General features: G+C 43.5%; 1 protein-coding gene across 3 annotated transcripts in view; it reads left to right on the forward strand.

Moving 5' to 3' along the window:
- Positions 1-503: 503 nt before the first annotated feature.
- The window catches only part of TRPC3 (transient receptor potential cation channel subfamily C member 3), a gene marked incomplete at both ends in the record, with an annotated part of 78206 nt that continues 61372 nt past the window's right edge, over positions 504-17337 (forward strand). For all 3 annotated transcript variants that reach the window (XM_079713798.1, XM_079713799.1, XM_079713800.1), the window contains one exon: positions 504-715. In XM_079713798.1, coding sequence (XP_079569924.1) covers positions 504-715 — 212 coding nt within the window. The remainder of the gene's footprint in view (positions 716-17337) is intronic.

The raw sequence follows: 17337 nt of genomic DNA on the forward strand, positions 1-17337 counted from the left end.
AGCTCTCACTGTCTGGTAAGGAATTGATTCTTCCCCTCTTCTCCCTCCCTCCTTCCCTTCCTCCCTCCCCCTTCCTCCCTCCCTCCCTCCCTCTCTCTCCTTCACCCTGAGTAACTGTACTGTCCTAGCAAGTGATGCTGTCGGAGACAGGAGACGGGCACGGAGCGGGCATCGCCGTCGCCGCCGCCGCCGCGGGGCGGGAGAGCGTTTCCCAGCACCAGCGGCCCGCTCGGCCCCGGGCTTCCTCCTCACAGCCACGGGCGTGGCGGCTGCCCCCACGGTTTAATGGTGGGCGGCGGCGGCGACACGGCTTTGGTTCCCGCCTCTAACTGCTCGGTCTCGGGCCGCGCCGTTCTCTCTTCCTGCCTCCCCGCCCGGGGCTGCCCTGGACTGCTGGAGCCGCGGGAGGTAGGGAAGGGGCGCCGCGGGGAGACCGCGCGGCGGCGGCGGTGGAGAAGGAGGCCGCCGGCCGGCATCCCCGCGCTCGGACCGCGGCCGGCGCGATGTCCACCAAGGTCAGCAAGTGCAAGGAGCAAGCGAGGGTGACCTTCCCGGCGCCGGAGGAGGAGGAGGAGGGCGAGGACGAAGGCGCGGAGCCGCAGCGCCGCCGACGGGGCTGGAGGGGCGTCAACGGGGGGCTCGAGCCGCGCTTGGCGCCCTGGCAGCGGGAACCGCAAGACTACTGCCTGCCGCCCTTCTCGCCGGGGCCCGACATGTGAGTACCCGGCCGGCCCGCGGCCCGCGCCTCGGGAGGACCGCGCCTGGCGGGGGGCGGGAAGGCGCGCCCACGGCCGCCCCGAGATGTGCCCCGGACCCTCAAGGCCCACCCTCCACCGCAGTCCTATGCGGGGAGGCTTGCGTGTACGGTAGACCTAGGGCGGGTTCTCGCACCCTTCGTGCTGTTCTGTAGAGGGACTTGGGGGGCGCCGAAGGCGTGGCCGGGGTGTCCGTCCCGGCTCGAGCGCACGGAACAGCCCCGCGGACTGACACAACGGACGCCAGGCACGCTTTCCAGTAAGCAGACGCCTGCTCTCCTGCAACCGAGGGCCGGCGTGCCCCTGCCCGTGGTCAGGGGACCTCGCGGAAGATGGACCCCGGGGTCCCGGAGCTTACCTCAGGAGGTCAAAGAAGGGGAAGGGTGCTTAGACACCGGCGCGAGCTCGAGCCCCGGCCTCCTCCCGGCGTCCAGCGTGGGGCCACCCTGGGCGCCTCAGTCCCCTCCGACGCTCCCGGCCGTCGGGCGTGGGGAGACGGGAGGGGGCGGTGTGCGATACAGAGTGTGGGATGAAGGTTTGCCCTGTCACCTCTTTTGCCGACGGTCCAGTCACAGTTTGGGGGTAAACTGGAGCCGAAGCCCCAGCGGGTCTCCCGGGGAGAGAGCGGGCGCGGGGCGGCCGCCGGCACCGCTTTGAGGTAATTGGTTGTGGTTCCCAGGCGGCTCAGGGTCAGTAGCTGTTTCTTTTTTAAAGGAAGGTAGAGGCCCGCGCTTTAATGTGTGAGAAAGAACAACTTTTCTTAATTGCTAAATCTTGGAAACAGCCTTTAACCAGCTGCGAGACGCAGAGAGTCATGATGAAGAAGAGAGTGGTTCGTTTTATAGGGCGCGTGCTCTCTGTTTCTTTTGTCACATACCTTGGGCGTCTGTCTTTTTTAGGAGGTAGAGAACTTCGGGCCAGTCGTGACGGGCTGCACTAACCGCCTAGGCCGGGGAAGGGGTTCTCCCGGGAAGGGACGGAGGTTCCGCAGCGCCCCCTGCTGCCCGCAAGCTGCCCACAGGCGGGGTGCACGGTCTCTGGGGCGACCTCAAACCGGTCGGGTCGCGCACTGCTCGGCTGGTCAGAGCCCGCACCTGGCTCGGCCGGACTTGTCTATTAAAAACGCAAATCACTGGCTGGGAGTAGATCGTCTAGGGAAGGTTTCTGATTTAAAACGAGCGACGCTTCCCAGTGTGGTTCACATGTTGCTGAAGATTAGCCTGGATTGGAAATGGCCCAGGAAATGGAGGGAAGGTAGGTCCTTTCGGATTAAAGCGCGGCCAGCTGGCTTCCCCGCCTCCCTAAGGTTTTAAGACATTGTCCATTTTTCCTTTTGCCAATTTGGTTTTTATAACCCAGCTCAACTTCTTGATTCTTTAATTTTTTTTTCTTTTATAGTAAATCCACAATAAATGGGACACCAGAGCACTCTTATCTGAGAAATTAGGGCGGAGCAGAGATTACACACTTTGCTTTTTGAAGCTTGAGGTCAATTACACAAAGCACTGGGACAAATTCTAATGTAGACTCGATGTCTAACTCGTAAGAGAACATCTGTCCTATCTTCTGACTTTACATAATTCAACAGGTAAATGTTGTAGTGTACTTACTTTGTAAAGTAAATACAGCTGGCTGAAATGAAAAGACCCAGTCATTTGAAGGAGATATCCATTAATAAAGGTTCCTTCTAGAGGTAGAGCAGCAAGCTCTTCTTGTTTCTTTGAGGCCTGTCACTTGGTAACGGCAGAGACTAACTTGATATCTGTAGCAGAGATTAGCTCTTTATTCCACCTTTGAGTAGAATATGGCCACAGTTTAATAGCTCAGAAAGTGAACATACAGCCCCAGGATGGAACTGGAGAAGGATACTCAGTCTACCAAAGCCCCAGGGTCATTTTCAGTAGGCAGAATAGAATAGCTGAATTTAACATCCAGCAGAATGCCAAGGGTAGAATCCCACTTTTACCAAAAGGATTCCTTAGCATAACCCTGTTGCTCATTTCACTGCTCCATGCTCCAGTATTCCATCTGGGAATTTTAAACAGACTGACTTAGGAGGAAAAGTGTCGTCTACTATATCACTAAGAAGACTTTTTTTTTTTTATCCTTTGATAGAACTCTTTATCCAACCATTGATTCAAAACAAGACTTCTTTTTTCCCAACTGTTTTGCAAATCTAGGACCAAGTAGTATGTCACTGGCAAGATTAACTCATTCTCGAAGTGTTTAGTTATTAAATATGTCTGATGCACTCCAAAAGCACTTGAAGGCAGTTCTTTTGAGTTTTAATTCAAAGGCATTTCTTAAGCATTTACATGTGCAAAGTGCAGACTAGGTACAGTAAGCCACAAAGATGAGTACGACAACTTTACTGCACTCAAGGAGTTTAAAATCTCATAAGGGAGAGGTGGAAATGAAACTACGTATGAACAATTATGCTATAAGTTAGAGTAAAATAAGTGCTTAAATACATACACACAGGTTAGAGCTCTGATGAGTCAAGTGCAAAGAAGAAATAGACAACACAATGTTGTGGAGAAATCAAGAGAACCTTTATGAGCCTTAAAAAGTAAATAGGATAGGAGGCAGAGTCAGGGTGGGCAATTAATTCAAACCCTCCCACTTCCAAAATGCCAGGCATGTCCAGGGAATATTAATTGAGTTTTACTGAAACATAGCTTATTTGGGGCATTAATGTATAGGATCTTGTATATCAAGGGGAGGCAATAGGGAGCCATTGATTGTTTCAAAGCAACAGCAGTTTGATCAAAGCCACTCTGAGAACAGGATGGATTGAAGTGGCCATTGGCAGAATGTGAATAAATAAATTAGGGGCTATTGTAGCTTTCCAGGCTGAGATTAGGATCTGTAATAGTGTAGGACTGGTGGGATGGAATGGGGAGAGATAGGAAAAGAGAATACACAAAGAGTCTATGGGAATCTGCCGCTAACTGTCCATCAGGGGTTTAAAGAGAAAGCAGGGTCAGAGATGACTTGGTGATTTTGATGTAGATGACTAAGATCGTGATGTCATTGTTGAAAAGAAAAGAACAAACAGAGTAGAATCTGATTTTTCAGATAATTTTGATAGAAGTGTCAAGCAGGAAGATGGAAATGCAAGTTTAAAGCTTGGGAGAATTTGAGCGTCTACTGTCTAATGGGAATTGTTATAGAGTCGTGTGAGTTCATGATATTACCCAAGCAAGGAGTGCGAAGAGAGAAACAAAGGGAGCCTGAGCTAGTTTTCTGAGGGGAACTTTTTTGTTTAGAGGGGCAGAAAGAAAGAGTAGCAAGCAGAAGACACGGAAAAAGATGAAGGAGCAGGTGGTACTAAGACAAGGCTGCCTAGAGAGAAGAGGTTCAAGAAAAGGGAAGAATTGACCCATAGTTGGCAAATACTTGGTAAATAAAGAGAAAAACTTTGTGTTTTGTCTTACTTTTAGTAAGAAGACTGAATCCTTACTCATTAACATACATGCAAGAAATCATTAGATTTCTCAGCAGTGTTATCTTTAAGAGAGAAAGGCTTCTAGAAGAGAGGATTCTGGGGAATTCCCTGGTGGTCCAGTGGTTAAGACTCGGCGGCTTTCACTGCCGTGGCCTGGCTTCAGTCCCTGGTCTGGGAAACTAAGATCCCGCAAGCCTCTCAGCCAAAAAAAAATTATAATAAACATACTTTAAAAAAAGAGAGAGGATTCTGTTTAGTTTTTCTTGAGGAAGTGCTGCCAAAAATTTGTCATAATTAAAGCAGTAATTTGTGTTTATATAATACCTCATGCTGTCATTTAAATGAATTAACTTGAATCTCACCTCTTTAAAGCAGGTTTTCTCATTTGGCAAATGAGGAAATTGATACACAGTGAAGTTAAGTCCATTTCTAAAGATTATTTAGTAAATCAATAATAGAGCTTCTGTATTCAATATAGTATTATTAACTATAGTCCTCATACTCTACATTAGATCTCTAGACTTATTCATCCTACATAACTGCAACTTTGTACCCTTTGACCAACATCTCCCCAATTTCCCCACCTCCCAGCCCCTGGTAACTACAGTTCTACTCTCTCCTTCTATGTATTTGACTTTTTTAGATTCCACTTATAAGTGAGATCATGCAGTTTTTTTCTTTCTGTGTCTGGCTTATTTCATTTAGCCTAATGTCTTCCAGGTTCGTCCATGTTGTCACAAATCTCAGGATCTCCTTTGTAGAGGCTGAATAATATTGATATTACATTGTGTGTGTGTGTGTGTATATATATATATATATATATATATATATATATATATATATATACACACACCACAGTTTCTTTTAACATTCATGGGTCTATGACACTTAGGTTGTTTCCATATTTGGACTATTTGCTAAGAGGGTAGATTTCAGGTTTCTTCATCACACACACACAAAATGTAACTATGTGAGGAGCTGGATATGTTAATTACCTTGCCTGTAGTAATCACTTCACTATTTACAGTTGACTCTTGAATAACCCAGAGGTTAGGGGTGCCGACTCCCCGCACAGTCTAAAATCCATGTATAACTTTTGACTCCTCCTAAAACTTAACTACTAATAGCCTACTGTTGACCAGAGCCTTGCCGATAACATAAACAGTTGATTAACACAGATTTATTTATGTTATATGTACATACTATATAATTGTATTCTTCAATAGAGTAAGAGCAAGAAAATGTTATTAAGAAAAGCATAAGGAAGAGAAAATACATTTACAGTATTGTACTGTATTTATTGATACCATGCTTATGTCATCTGTTTACAAAATGAATCATCTGTCAGTACCTACAATGATGTTGTCTTATATGATACAAAACACTGCAGACGTTATATATATTATTGATACTAACACTAGACATCAAAAATGAAAAAATTATGTGAAAAATAAATTCATATTTATTTGCAGGTATAATGATTCATGCATTGATAACGAAGAAGCAGCAATATGATTGCTTTATGGTAGCCTAGGTAATCGATATGGCTGCTTCACAGTAGCCTATAAACTAACAAACCATTATAGAATTCTTGTGGCATATGGTATTATTACCATGCCATATTCATAATACAGTATTGGAAACATGATTATGTTTTTTTAAAACCACTTACCTGTGATGATAGGCTGAAAAACATCTTCTCCAATTGAAAGAGAGAGAGAGAAGCATACTATATGGTAATGTAATTCTTTGAAAGCAAAGTTATAAAACAGTAAGAAAACTAACATTATTGCTATTATTAAATATATTTAAAGTATATTATTTAATTATTTCAACATTATAATTAAATGTCACTCACCTTATGCCTATGTAAGGATAGACAAGTATCTACATATATCTTAGGCATTAATGACATACCTAACTTTTTCTTAGTTTTTTCAATATTTCCAGGCTACAGAGTTTGCCTGTGAGTTCTTTTCAACTTGTCACAAATCTCCAAAACTTTTTCCAATATACTTGTTAAAAAAATATGTGTACAAATGGACTTGCACAGTTCAAACCCGTGTTGTTCAAGGGTCAACTGTATATATTTATGGTATATATACCATAAGTATATACAATTTTTTGAAAGTTATATAAAATAAAGCCACAGAATGATTAGAAGATTTTAAAAAAATAATAGAGCTTCTGATGCTCAACTTTGTATGATAGGGGATCTGAAGATGAGTACACAATGCCTCGTAACCCAGATTGTCTACTTGGATGTTAGTTTCTGTGGTACTGGCCTGTGAAAATGTTCCAGTCTAGGTTTAGCTTGGCTGTGGGATTGAGAACAGTGTTGTGCATGATGGCTTGTGTTTCAGACTGGAAGTAGCACTTCCCTTCCACCACTGGAGTGGAAATCAGAGATTTTCCAAGTCACTGTTGAGTCTCCAGGGATAGGAATTTGAACTTTAAGGACTGAAGTCAAACTAGCATTATTAAGGAAGAGGCAGGTTTCTCCATAGTTATAATTTTCAAGAATAGTACAGCACAGCATTAGACTTGAGACCTTTAATAATCTGAAACTTTGAATTATATTTTTAGTTTATCCTGTAGAGTAGTAATTTCACTATGTACAATAGAGAGTTGTCATTTTTGTTGGTTTGTTGTAAATTATTTTATATAGTATCAAAGTAATGCAAGAATATAGTTTTAGGGCTTCCCTGGTGGCGCAGTGGTTGAGGGCCCGCCTGCCAATGCAGGGGACACGGGTTCGTGCCCCGGTCCAGGAGGATCCCACATGCCGCAGAGTGGCTGAGCCCATGAGCCATGGCCTCTGGGCCTGCGCATCCGGAGCCTTGCTCCACAACAGGAGAGGCCACGGCAGTGAGAGGACCATGTACCGCAAAAAAAAAAAAAAAAAAGAATATATTTTTAAAACTTAATGCTAAAAAAAGTGGCTTATAAGAACAACAGCAAACCCATGGCAGTTCCCTGGTTTTCTCCTTTTTTCTTCTTGTCCCCTCCATTTCATTCCACTTACAACTCCTTCAGGTATAACTGTCTTGTTATTCATGTTTTTAGATGTCATCAGTATTCTCAGGCAACAATTTTCACTCACTTATACCTTTTATTCTCCCCCATCCTCCATCACATGGTTTGGTACAATTTGTGGTTAATATCGTACTTAAAGTCTTCATTATTATGATCATGTAACTATTATTCACTGCTGAGTCAAGTAGTATAGTATGATTGCATTTCTTTTCTTTTATAATTAATTGTTTTTCATGGAGTAAATATTTGTTCCATCTTGTTCTTGCCTCTTTAGCAAAATCTTTTACAGTCTCTTATTGTGTGTGTTTTCCTGAAGACAGCCCTTCCAAAACCCTCTGACTTCCTTTGTTTGTGGTTTTTAATTTTTTTTTTTCTTTAGGAAGATTTTAGAATGATCTCATCATTAGTGTTGTTCTGAAATGTCTAGATGATATGCCTTGATATGGGTCTTTTTTTCATTCAATGAACTGGATACTTGGTGAACCCTTTCAGTATTTGGAGATTATGCCCTTTGGTTCTGGGAAGTTTTCTTGTATTATTTCTTTTATTATTTCTTACCTGTTATTTTCATATTTCTTCTTTCTTTCTGGAAACTTATTATTTGGACTTTGGATCTCCTGGTCTGATCCCCTAGTTTTTGTATCTCTTCTATCCTGCTTTCCAGTGATTGTCTTTTCTGTTCTTTCTGAGATATTTCCTTGGCTATATTTCCCAACTCTTTCACTGAATTTTTTTCCATTTTATCTATTATATTTTTAATCTCTAAGAGCTCTTTTTGTCTTATGAGTATTCCTTTGTTATAGCATTCTTTCTTATTTCAGAGATGCAGTATCTTTTTTTTTTTAATGTCACAAGGGAGAAGGGGTTGGGAGATAATAAACCTGGCTGCTAGTATTCTGGAACTGGCCAGGGTTCCCCCCATTCTTAGTCCCTACCCTCCCCTGGGCCTGATATCCCCACATTTAGAGAATCTCTGTTTCTATTTCTCCAGAGTTTTTGTATCCTATATTTCTTATAGGGATGTGGGAGGGTTGTCACTTGATCATATCAGTTGGAGGTTAGCAATCTAGGGGGAGGGTTACTACACACCACTTACACAAAATTTCAGCTGATTCCTCCATTTTAGGCTCCTGCCTTGTCTCTGCTTTCTGAGATTTCTTTTGCCCTTAGTTTCCAAGTCTTTTCTGGTATTGGGTGGATCAGCTTATTTTTTGTTATAGGCACTCTGGTTAGACCTTCCTTCTCTCTGTTAAATCATTCACCATTCTTCCAACTTATCTCCTTTTCATATATTGTGGAGTGTGGTTACAAATACTTCTGGTTTCATGGAAGATGAAATATGTGTTCTTTGTTTTCTGTGTTGTTTAGGGGGTAATTTTTGAGAGGTGAAGGGATGAGAAAGGCCTTTATTCCATCATCTTGAAACCAAACATCCTTACAATTGTGTTTTAGGTATTCATTTAAGCCCAAATGAAGACAGTATTATTTATTTATTTATTTATTTATTTATTATTATTTTTTGTGTGTGTGGTACGCGGGCCTCTCACTGTTGTGGCCTCTCCCATTGCAGAGCACAGGCTCTGGATGCGCAGGCTCAGCGGCCATGGCTCACGGGCCTAGCCGCTCTGCGGCATGTGGGATCTTCCCACACCGGGGCACGAACCCGTGTCCCCTGCATCGGCAGGCGGACTCTCAACCCCTGCGCCACCAGGGAAGCCCAAGACAGTATTATTAACAGAACCAAGGTTGCAGAAGGAAGCCTATTCTTAATTATGACTGATCTTTTTGTTTGTTTGTTTGTTTGTTTGTTTGTTTTTGTGGTATGCGGGCCTCTCACTGTTGTGGCCTCTCCCGTTGCGGAGCACAGGCTCCGGACGCGCAGGCTCAGCGGCCATGTCTCACGGGCCCAGCCGCTCCGCGGCATGTGGGATCTTCCTGGACCGGGACACGAACCCGTGTCCCCTGCATCGGCAGGCGGACTCTCAACCCCTGCGCCACCAGGGAAGCCCATTATGGCTGATCTTATTAGGCAAATGAAGTAGATAGTAATCTATACAGTATGATTTGAGGACCATCTGAAGTCCCCCAACTAAAATCATCTTAGAATCACACTTCCTAAATTTAACTGATGTAGAATATGATGAAGAATAGAATGTTTGAGTCGAAAAGGATTTCATCTAGTCCAGTTGAGAAACTGAAGCTGAAGGTTGACATTGAATTCACAGCAGCCCCAGGCCTTGTGAAATCTCCAGTTTCCTTTGACTGTAATGTTTACACTGTGGCCGAGTTTGAGTTAAGCATTTCTCTCTTCCTCAAAGAAATTTTAGATGCATTTACTCCTAGGAGGAGCAACACAAGAAACTAATAATTAGTATTAACTCATTTATGAGATTCAATTAATTCATCATTTCAATTTGACTACTGATGGTAGATCAACTTGAAAAAGTTTTAAACTAAGTAGGAGGATTAAGAATTGGGCGGGGGGGGTGGTGGGTAGAGATAAGAATATCTCAAGGAACAATTGACCCCTGCCAAATATCATTTATGGTTTTTTTCTTTTCTTAATATCAAAGAGGTAAAAGGATCCTGGGCAACATCTGAAGAGTAGGTTAGAACTTTAGGAAATTTTCATTACTGTGCTAGGATAGCAAACGTCTGTCTGCTCATGTTTTCTCCTTATAAAACTTAACAGGAAATGTAATGGGAGGAAGACAACTGGTTTTGCAGAGCTCTCTGCTCTCCACAGGAAGGAATACTTTCAACTTCCTGGCTCAGGACTGAGATAGCCCCCTTCAGGCAATCAACACTACGTAGTTATCAGTCTGGCAGGGGAGCTGGAAGAGTGGCCTGTGCAGGGTGTACACAGAGGAATCTGGCCCCAGATAGAAGGTCTGGAGTTGGGAACTATGGGTGCCAAATTCACACTTGTGCATAAGGGGCTCAGCAGTGACTTTATGAGAATAATTAGGATTGTTATAGAATTTTGTCTTTAATTTAGTATCTAGGTCAGGGGTATTTGTCTACACTTATCTCGTCAGAAAATTTCCCCTGTTCAAAAGAAAACTCCCCTCTTTTCACTATTCAAATAATAGGTGACTATATGAATTTGGCCCTAGACCTTTCTTAAAAATGAGATTTAAATGTCCACAAGTGCATGACGTGTTAAGGAAAGAGCATGACATTATGAAATATTTTACACCAGTTTTGCATTTCTAAATACATTTTGTCAAATAGGACTGATGCATATGGATTCTCTGTTGAAAAATAGGTCGCAGGGTGATGAGATGGGAACAAGAATCTAAAAACTTCAGACTTTTGACTTCAGATATGGATGACAATGATAGAAAACCAGATCCTTTTGCTTTTAATAACATTAGAAGTTAATATATATCTAATTGATAGTGACTAATATGTTTAAATAGCCGAATATGAACTTCTCTTGGGTCAGTAGAGGTTTTTGATTTTATTATTGAGTTCATTTTATCTCAAGTTCTTGATCAATTATAGAATGAATTTGTATTTCATTTCTAATTTCACTGTCACTAATCTTCCTGAAATAATTAAAAATTAGTTTTAGAAAGTACTGAGTTTAATAAATGAGTTTGTTTTTGAAGATAAGCTTAATTGTTAATTATAAAAGCTTATTAATTCTAAGATATATCCTCTGTTTGCCCTCAAATTATCCTGACAAAATGTAACTTTATGTAAAATCAAAATCACAAGCTGTAAGATTCATCAGTTATTTTGTGGTGTAACTAAGAATTGAATGTGATTAAGCAGAAATCTGTTTTGAAAGAAGAATGATTGTTTACATTACTTTAATTCCTGCTAATTAATTTATATTAATGTATTCATGACATTCTTTTTTATAGAAGAATTACTCCAAATTCCCCTCCACCACTACTTCCACACATTATTTTATGTGACCAAGGGTATGCTTGAATCTGAAGGGGATAAGTGTCTTTTCCCTAGGTCTTCAGTCTTAACACTTTAAGCACACACACATCTGTGCCTCCAATACATAGATATTCATCAGCCATGTACTAACAGCCAGGCATATAGAGATATAGACAGACAGTCTCTGCTCTTAAGTATGTTACAGTATTGTTGAGGAGACTGGCATGAAAGCAGATAATCACAAAACAATAAAATAGTTCAATGAAGTTACACACAAAATGCAGTTCCTGGAAACAGAAACATCTAAGTTCTAGAAGTCATTTACCTAAACGCTTTTCTGGGCACATACGTTTAAGAAGCATCACCAAGAACTCATTCAGGCAGTGGTTAGGCGTCCTCACCTCTGCTCCCAGTGGACTTTTAGAGGAAACAACACACTCTTAAAAGCTTTTTTGCTTTTCTGGTCTTAACTGCTAAAGGGTCTCCAGAACTTTCCTGAGAGGGATGATGGGGAAAGCGATGAAAAGCAGAGACAGGAGCTTCCCTCCAACAACAGCTTCTTGTCTCCGACTGAGTCATTAGGGCATATACCAAAATTAGCAGATGTCTAACAGATTTATTAAAATGATGCATGGAGAATTCTGAATATAACACTGGCCAACAGAAACTCTCAGGAAATTAATTACTGTGGAGATCCAAATCTCTCCCCAGACTTAGAAGTTCTGGAATCTCTACATTCTAACTGTTTTCTGGGGTGGGACTCTTTAGGCATGAAAGCGACGCGTTCCTGTTTCTGAAGCGGAGTGCCTTGTCTTGCTGCTTTGGCCGCGGTCGTGACAGCATGTTGTCGGACTGTACGTGGTGATGGTAGAGGCAGGCTCAGCAGCAGGTGGTGTGGAAAGCGGCGCTACCCAGAGCGCTGTCCCCGCTACAACAGACAGTCGGACTGATTGGGCTGCCTCTCTCTAGCCTTGCACGCTGGTGCTCGTCGGGGCTACTCAAGTTGAGTGCCCCGCCACTCTACTGCTTCCCCTCCACAAATACACATATAAGAGATTTTTCAAAACGTGACATTATCGAGACTGTCAGATGCCCTCTCCTCATTCCGAGCACACTCACACGTAGGCATAGCGTGTAGCTGTCGGATGTCTCCAGAGGCGACCACATTGACTGACAGGTGCCTGCTTCCCTGGGGGACTGTGGGGTTTGTCTCTTTTTTGACTTTTCATCTCTGACTTTCTTGTCCTCTGTCAGGTGCCTGCTGCTTCCCACCTTCATTACCACTTGCCATTATCACCATCCCTAATACGGTAGCTAACATGGTGGTGGCTCTCGAACACTTCTTCCCCCTCCTCTGTGCCTTTCTCACTGCTTATCTTCCGTGGCTCCTCCTGCTTTTCTTGCCCTTCACAGAAGGACAGACCGGATCCTAGCCGGTGGGCACATGTGCCTCCTTCAGCGTGGTGAACTGATTAGTCAAAGCAATTTGACTGTTATTCTTATTGCTTTGGCTCACATTGTTGGTGCTGTTTACTTTGCTTGGTTGCTGGCTGGCTTGCTAGATAGATTGAGTAGCTGCTTAATTCTTCACCTCACTTAAATCAAAGATTTGAGGGGACTTCTTTAATAATGTCCCTTTGTTTCTGAGTGCTAAAGAGCTTGTGATTCAACCCAAAGAGCCATTTTAGAGACTGTTTTTGTTTTTGTTTTCTGTACGTGGGCCTCTCACTGTTGTGGCCTCTCCCGTTGCGGAGCACAGGCTCCGGACGCGCAGGCTCAGCGGCCATGGCTCACGGGCCCAGCCGCACGGTGGCATGTGGGATCCTCCCGGACCGGGGCACGAACCCGCGTCCCCTGCATCGGCAGGCGGACTCTCAACCACTGCGCCACCAGGGAAGCCCGAGACTGTTTTTATAGAACCAAAGTGTTCCAATACATAAGCTCAGCCTATATTTTATTTTATTTTATTTTTTTAATTTTATTTATTTATTTATTTATGGCTGTGTTGGGTCTTCGTTTCTGTGCGAGGGCTTTCTCTAGTTGCGGCAAGTGGGGGCCACCCTTCATCGCGGTGCGCGGGCCTCTCACTATCGCAGCCTCTCTTGTTGCGGAGCACAGGCTCCAGACGCGCAGGCTCAGTAATTGTGGCTCACGGACCTAGTTGCTCCGCGGCATGTGGGATCCTCCCAGACCAGGGCTCGAGCCCGTGTCCCCTGCATTGGCAGGCAGACTCTCAACCACTGCGCCACCAGGGAAGCCCTCAGCCTATATTTTAATAGTGCTATTTTGATTTGCAACTTGTTATCCATTTTTCTTGTTCCCTAGAGACAGCGTGGTAAAGTAGAGAGACCCTAGGAGAGAACCTCTGAGCTCTCATTTTCTAATTCTCTTCCTTTCAGTGACCTTAAGGACGTTAACATTCTGAGTCACTTTATCTGCAGAATTAGTATCAATTGACAAGTATTTTTGAACATATACTAATATATTAGGCACTATAGAGGTGGCTAAGAAGTATGAAAAATAAGATAGGAAGCATGGGGCATTTATTCTCAACCAGATTTAGGGGACATGAATATCATAGGAGACAATAATCAAGGAGACAGAATCAAGGAGAGGGGAAAAAAAAGTGTATAGATTTATGGGCAGACTAGCAATATTGCAAAAGGTCAGGCTGAAGTGGTCAGGAATGGTTTCAGAAAAGTTCAGAAGACAACATTTCAGAATGAACGGAACCTTGCAGGTCTTCTAGTTACTGCCGTGTGAAGCCTTACCCTCTGTTTCCAGAGGTGTAATGTAAGCTGGGCCACAGAAGGTAGGAAGGATTTGAATTGGCACAGGGCAAGAATAAGAGTATGCCCAGGGATAGAAACAAAAGGAACATCCCAGAGGCAGGTGTAGCAGGAACAAGAAACCAGAACAACTTGTATGGGCAGCATGTGGCTCGCATAACAGGCCTTTCCCCTGAGCCTCCTACCTGCTGACTAGTGGGGAAAAAAGTTGACCAGATGTTCAATCTGTGGTTTAAATTAGTTTTTAAAATTCTGTTTTGTTTTTTGCTTGCTAAACACATTCATTCTCATTCAGCAAATGAATTAAGCAATCAATAAATTAAGCAATTAAGTTAATTAAGCAATTATGTGGGTTAATAAGATAGGAATTCTTGACCTGCATTATCTCAGGGACCTAGTCAACTAGAACAGTGTCTCCCTGTGCGGTGAGCCGGTGTCTAAGGGACCTTTGCTTACTGATTCCTCCCTGCAATCTCCATAAGGGGTCGGAGTCTCTTTCTGGTCCACATGTCCACCCCCAGTTCAGGGCACTCTGGAGGGATGCTGTGAGGCCAGTTTCACTGATCTTAGTTTGATAATACAAAGTAAGTTTCCTTTTTAAGAAATACTGTCTCACTTGGATAAAATTGCTCAGGCTCTTGGAAAGCTTCTCCTTCCCCTGCTCTTCTCTGTAGCATCTGGACACTGGGGGAGGGGAGCTTATGTGTCCCCTGGAGGGAGGAAAGGGTGCTATTCTCTGACTCTTCTGGTCTCTGGGCAGTGTTCATTGTCTGCTGGGTGCTGCTTGTCAGTGGCAGTAACTTGATCTTGGCTGACTTGACTTTGTCACCCAGATGTGCTCTCTGGCATATGTGGTTTCAGCTCAGCTCCTGGGGGCTACAAACCTGGGTGCTTGCAACATCCTCTATCCAGCTCATGGCACCAGCAGTCATCCTTCGTCTTGGTGCAGGCTCCCCAGCTCTCAGTGCAGGGTCCACACTACATGGAAGCTGAGGGTGGCTTGAGAAAGCCCAGACCATTCCCTACTTAACCAAGCAGGACTGTTCCAGATCTCCAAATCAAATAAGCAGGACAAGAATCCCTCTACCCTCAGGGGTTCCTCACCTTACTAAATCCACATCTTGACTTTTACTTCCTTTCTGTTATTTCTTTCTTCTCCCAGGACAGTAAGCATCATGGCTTTGTTGTCAAAAGTGGGAGAATTATCTTGTCTGTGTGACGAGAGCACTCAGTGATCAGGTTCTTTTGGAATTAATTAGAGAAATAAAGGAACTAAGCAAATTCTTCCTCAAGACAATTTCCCTTTTCCCAAATTCTGCTTACAAAACCCCATTTTTTTTGCAAAAAACAAACAAAAAAACCACTAAAAATTACCTTGATCTCTCTATGTGAACTCCTCCTCTAAAATTTATCTTATTTCCCCCTAAACTCATGCAACTCTATACTGCATCCCTCCCACACCCCAAGGCTGAAGCAAGATGTCCCCGAGTTAACCAGGGTCAAGATCTTGTATTTGGAAAGGCAAAATCGAAAAGCACCTTGCTAATTTTTCAAAAAAAAATATCCTTGATGGTATAGGATATTTTATACCTGTACCCTTTACAGTACAGAAATAAGCAGAATAATATGTTTATAAGACAGTGAAGAATGAATCTGAGGCTCAAGGAGGAGAAGGTTGGTTGGGGGGGGCAGGCTGTCAGCATCCCTGAAAATCAGCTGAGGACCTAGTTTGTTTTTGTTTTTGTTTTGGTTTGGTTTTAAGAGAAGTGTGGGGCTTCCCTGGTAGCGCAGTGGTTGAGAGTCCGCCTGCCGATGCAGGGGACACAGGTTCGTGCCCAGCTCCGGGAAGATCCCACGTGCCGCGGAGCGGCTGGGCCCGTGAGCCATGGCCGCTGATCCTGTGCGTCTGGAGCCTGTGCTCCGCAGCGGGAGAGGCCACAACAGTGAGAGGCCCGTGTACCACACACACACAAAAAAGTGTGACAGTAAAAGCAGAATTTAAGAAGTGCAAGCTGCTGGGGATGTCTGTGGGGATACAAAGAGGAAATCAGGAGCAGCACGAAGAGCCAGGAAGAATAGGAGTCAGACAGACCCTAGGTTGAATCCCAGTTCTGCATTTTACTCTGTGTATTACCTTGGGCAATTTCCTTTGAGCTCAGTTTCCTTATTTATGAAACAGAAAATAATACCTGCTTCCTAGCAATGTTACAAGAATTAAATATGAGAGTTCATGAGAAACAGACACATATACCAGGAACTCAGTAAAGTTTCGTTGCCTTCCCTTGTGCCATCTCTGCCGGAAAGCTGTTCTAATAATCCAGCCACGACGAGGTAAAGATCTGGAGGACAGCTCTGGCAATGAGAATTGGAAGGAAAGGTCCGGTACAGGAAACATTCCAAAGGAGAAGCTTCAGAACTTTGTGACTGACAGGATCAAGACAGTGAGTCACAGATGACCTTGAAATTGCTAAGCCTGAATAACTAGCCTGAGATGCAACTGTTAGGAGGGGAGCTGGTTTAAGGGAGAACGTGAGTTGGGGCATTTTAGAGTGACCAGAGGACAGATAGTTGTACATGTGGGAGCTGAAGCCAAGTGAGAGGATAGGGCCCAGGAAGAGATTTGAATACTCAGTTGAATAGATATTTATTGAGTATCTACTCCCTGTGGGGCATTGAGTAATGACAAATAAAGCCTGACCTTACCATCCAGGAATGTGGGCAGGGGTTGCCCATATGAGGGGGTATTTATTAATACTCTGTTTTCCAGAAAAGAATTTAGATAACCATAAAATAGGTTTAAGACACATGGAACACAGGATAACTGATTTTAAATCTATGTCAGAAATCATTTAGGAGAAGGGGAAAGACTGTGCCAGAAACCTGGGTTAGGATACTGACGGTAATTGAGCACTTTTAGATCTAAGCTAAATTCCTGGGTACCCTGGGCCACAAAAAAAGACAAGGGTATACAGTTCATATTATTAGATCAAGGGAAGCAAACTCATCTGGAGAGACAGGCTTCTTGATACACAATTCTAGGATGATTTTAGCACTTGAATCCTCATAAAACGTACAATAGATACTATAATGGAAAGCCTCTTTAAAGGCAGTTTTGAAGGAAACATAGTAACCCTTTAAAAATATCAATCCTTGGTAAAAGAAAGAGCATGACATTAAATGGTCACTGGTGAAGGCATTTTACAGGCTTCTTATTTACTGTGATTCAGGTGAATAGCTTCCTGAAGATCAAATTTTAAGTGGTAATAAAGGGTAAGGAACCTAAGTGAATGTAAGGCTGCTTGTCCCTTAGCCTGCACTACTCAAACATGTTATTCCAACTTTGCTTTTGGCAGGGCCAGTGTGACAAGTGTTTACAGGCCTCCTAGCCTGGGGTCATTGATCCAGGATATCT

This window comes from Hyperoodon ampullatus (genome assembly GCF_949752795.1).
Source record: "Hyperoodon ampullatus genome assembly, chromosome: 1".
Lineage (NCBI taxonomy): Eukaryota > Metazoa > Chordata > Mammalia > Artiodactyla > Ziphiidae > Hyperoodon > Hyperoodon ampullatus.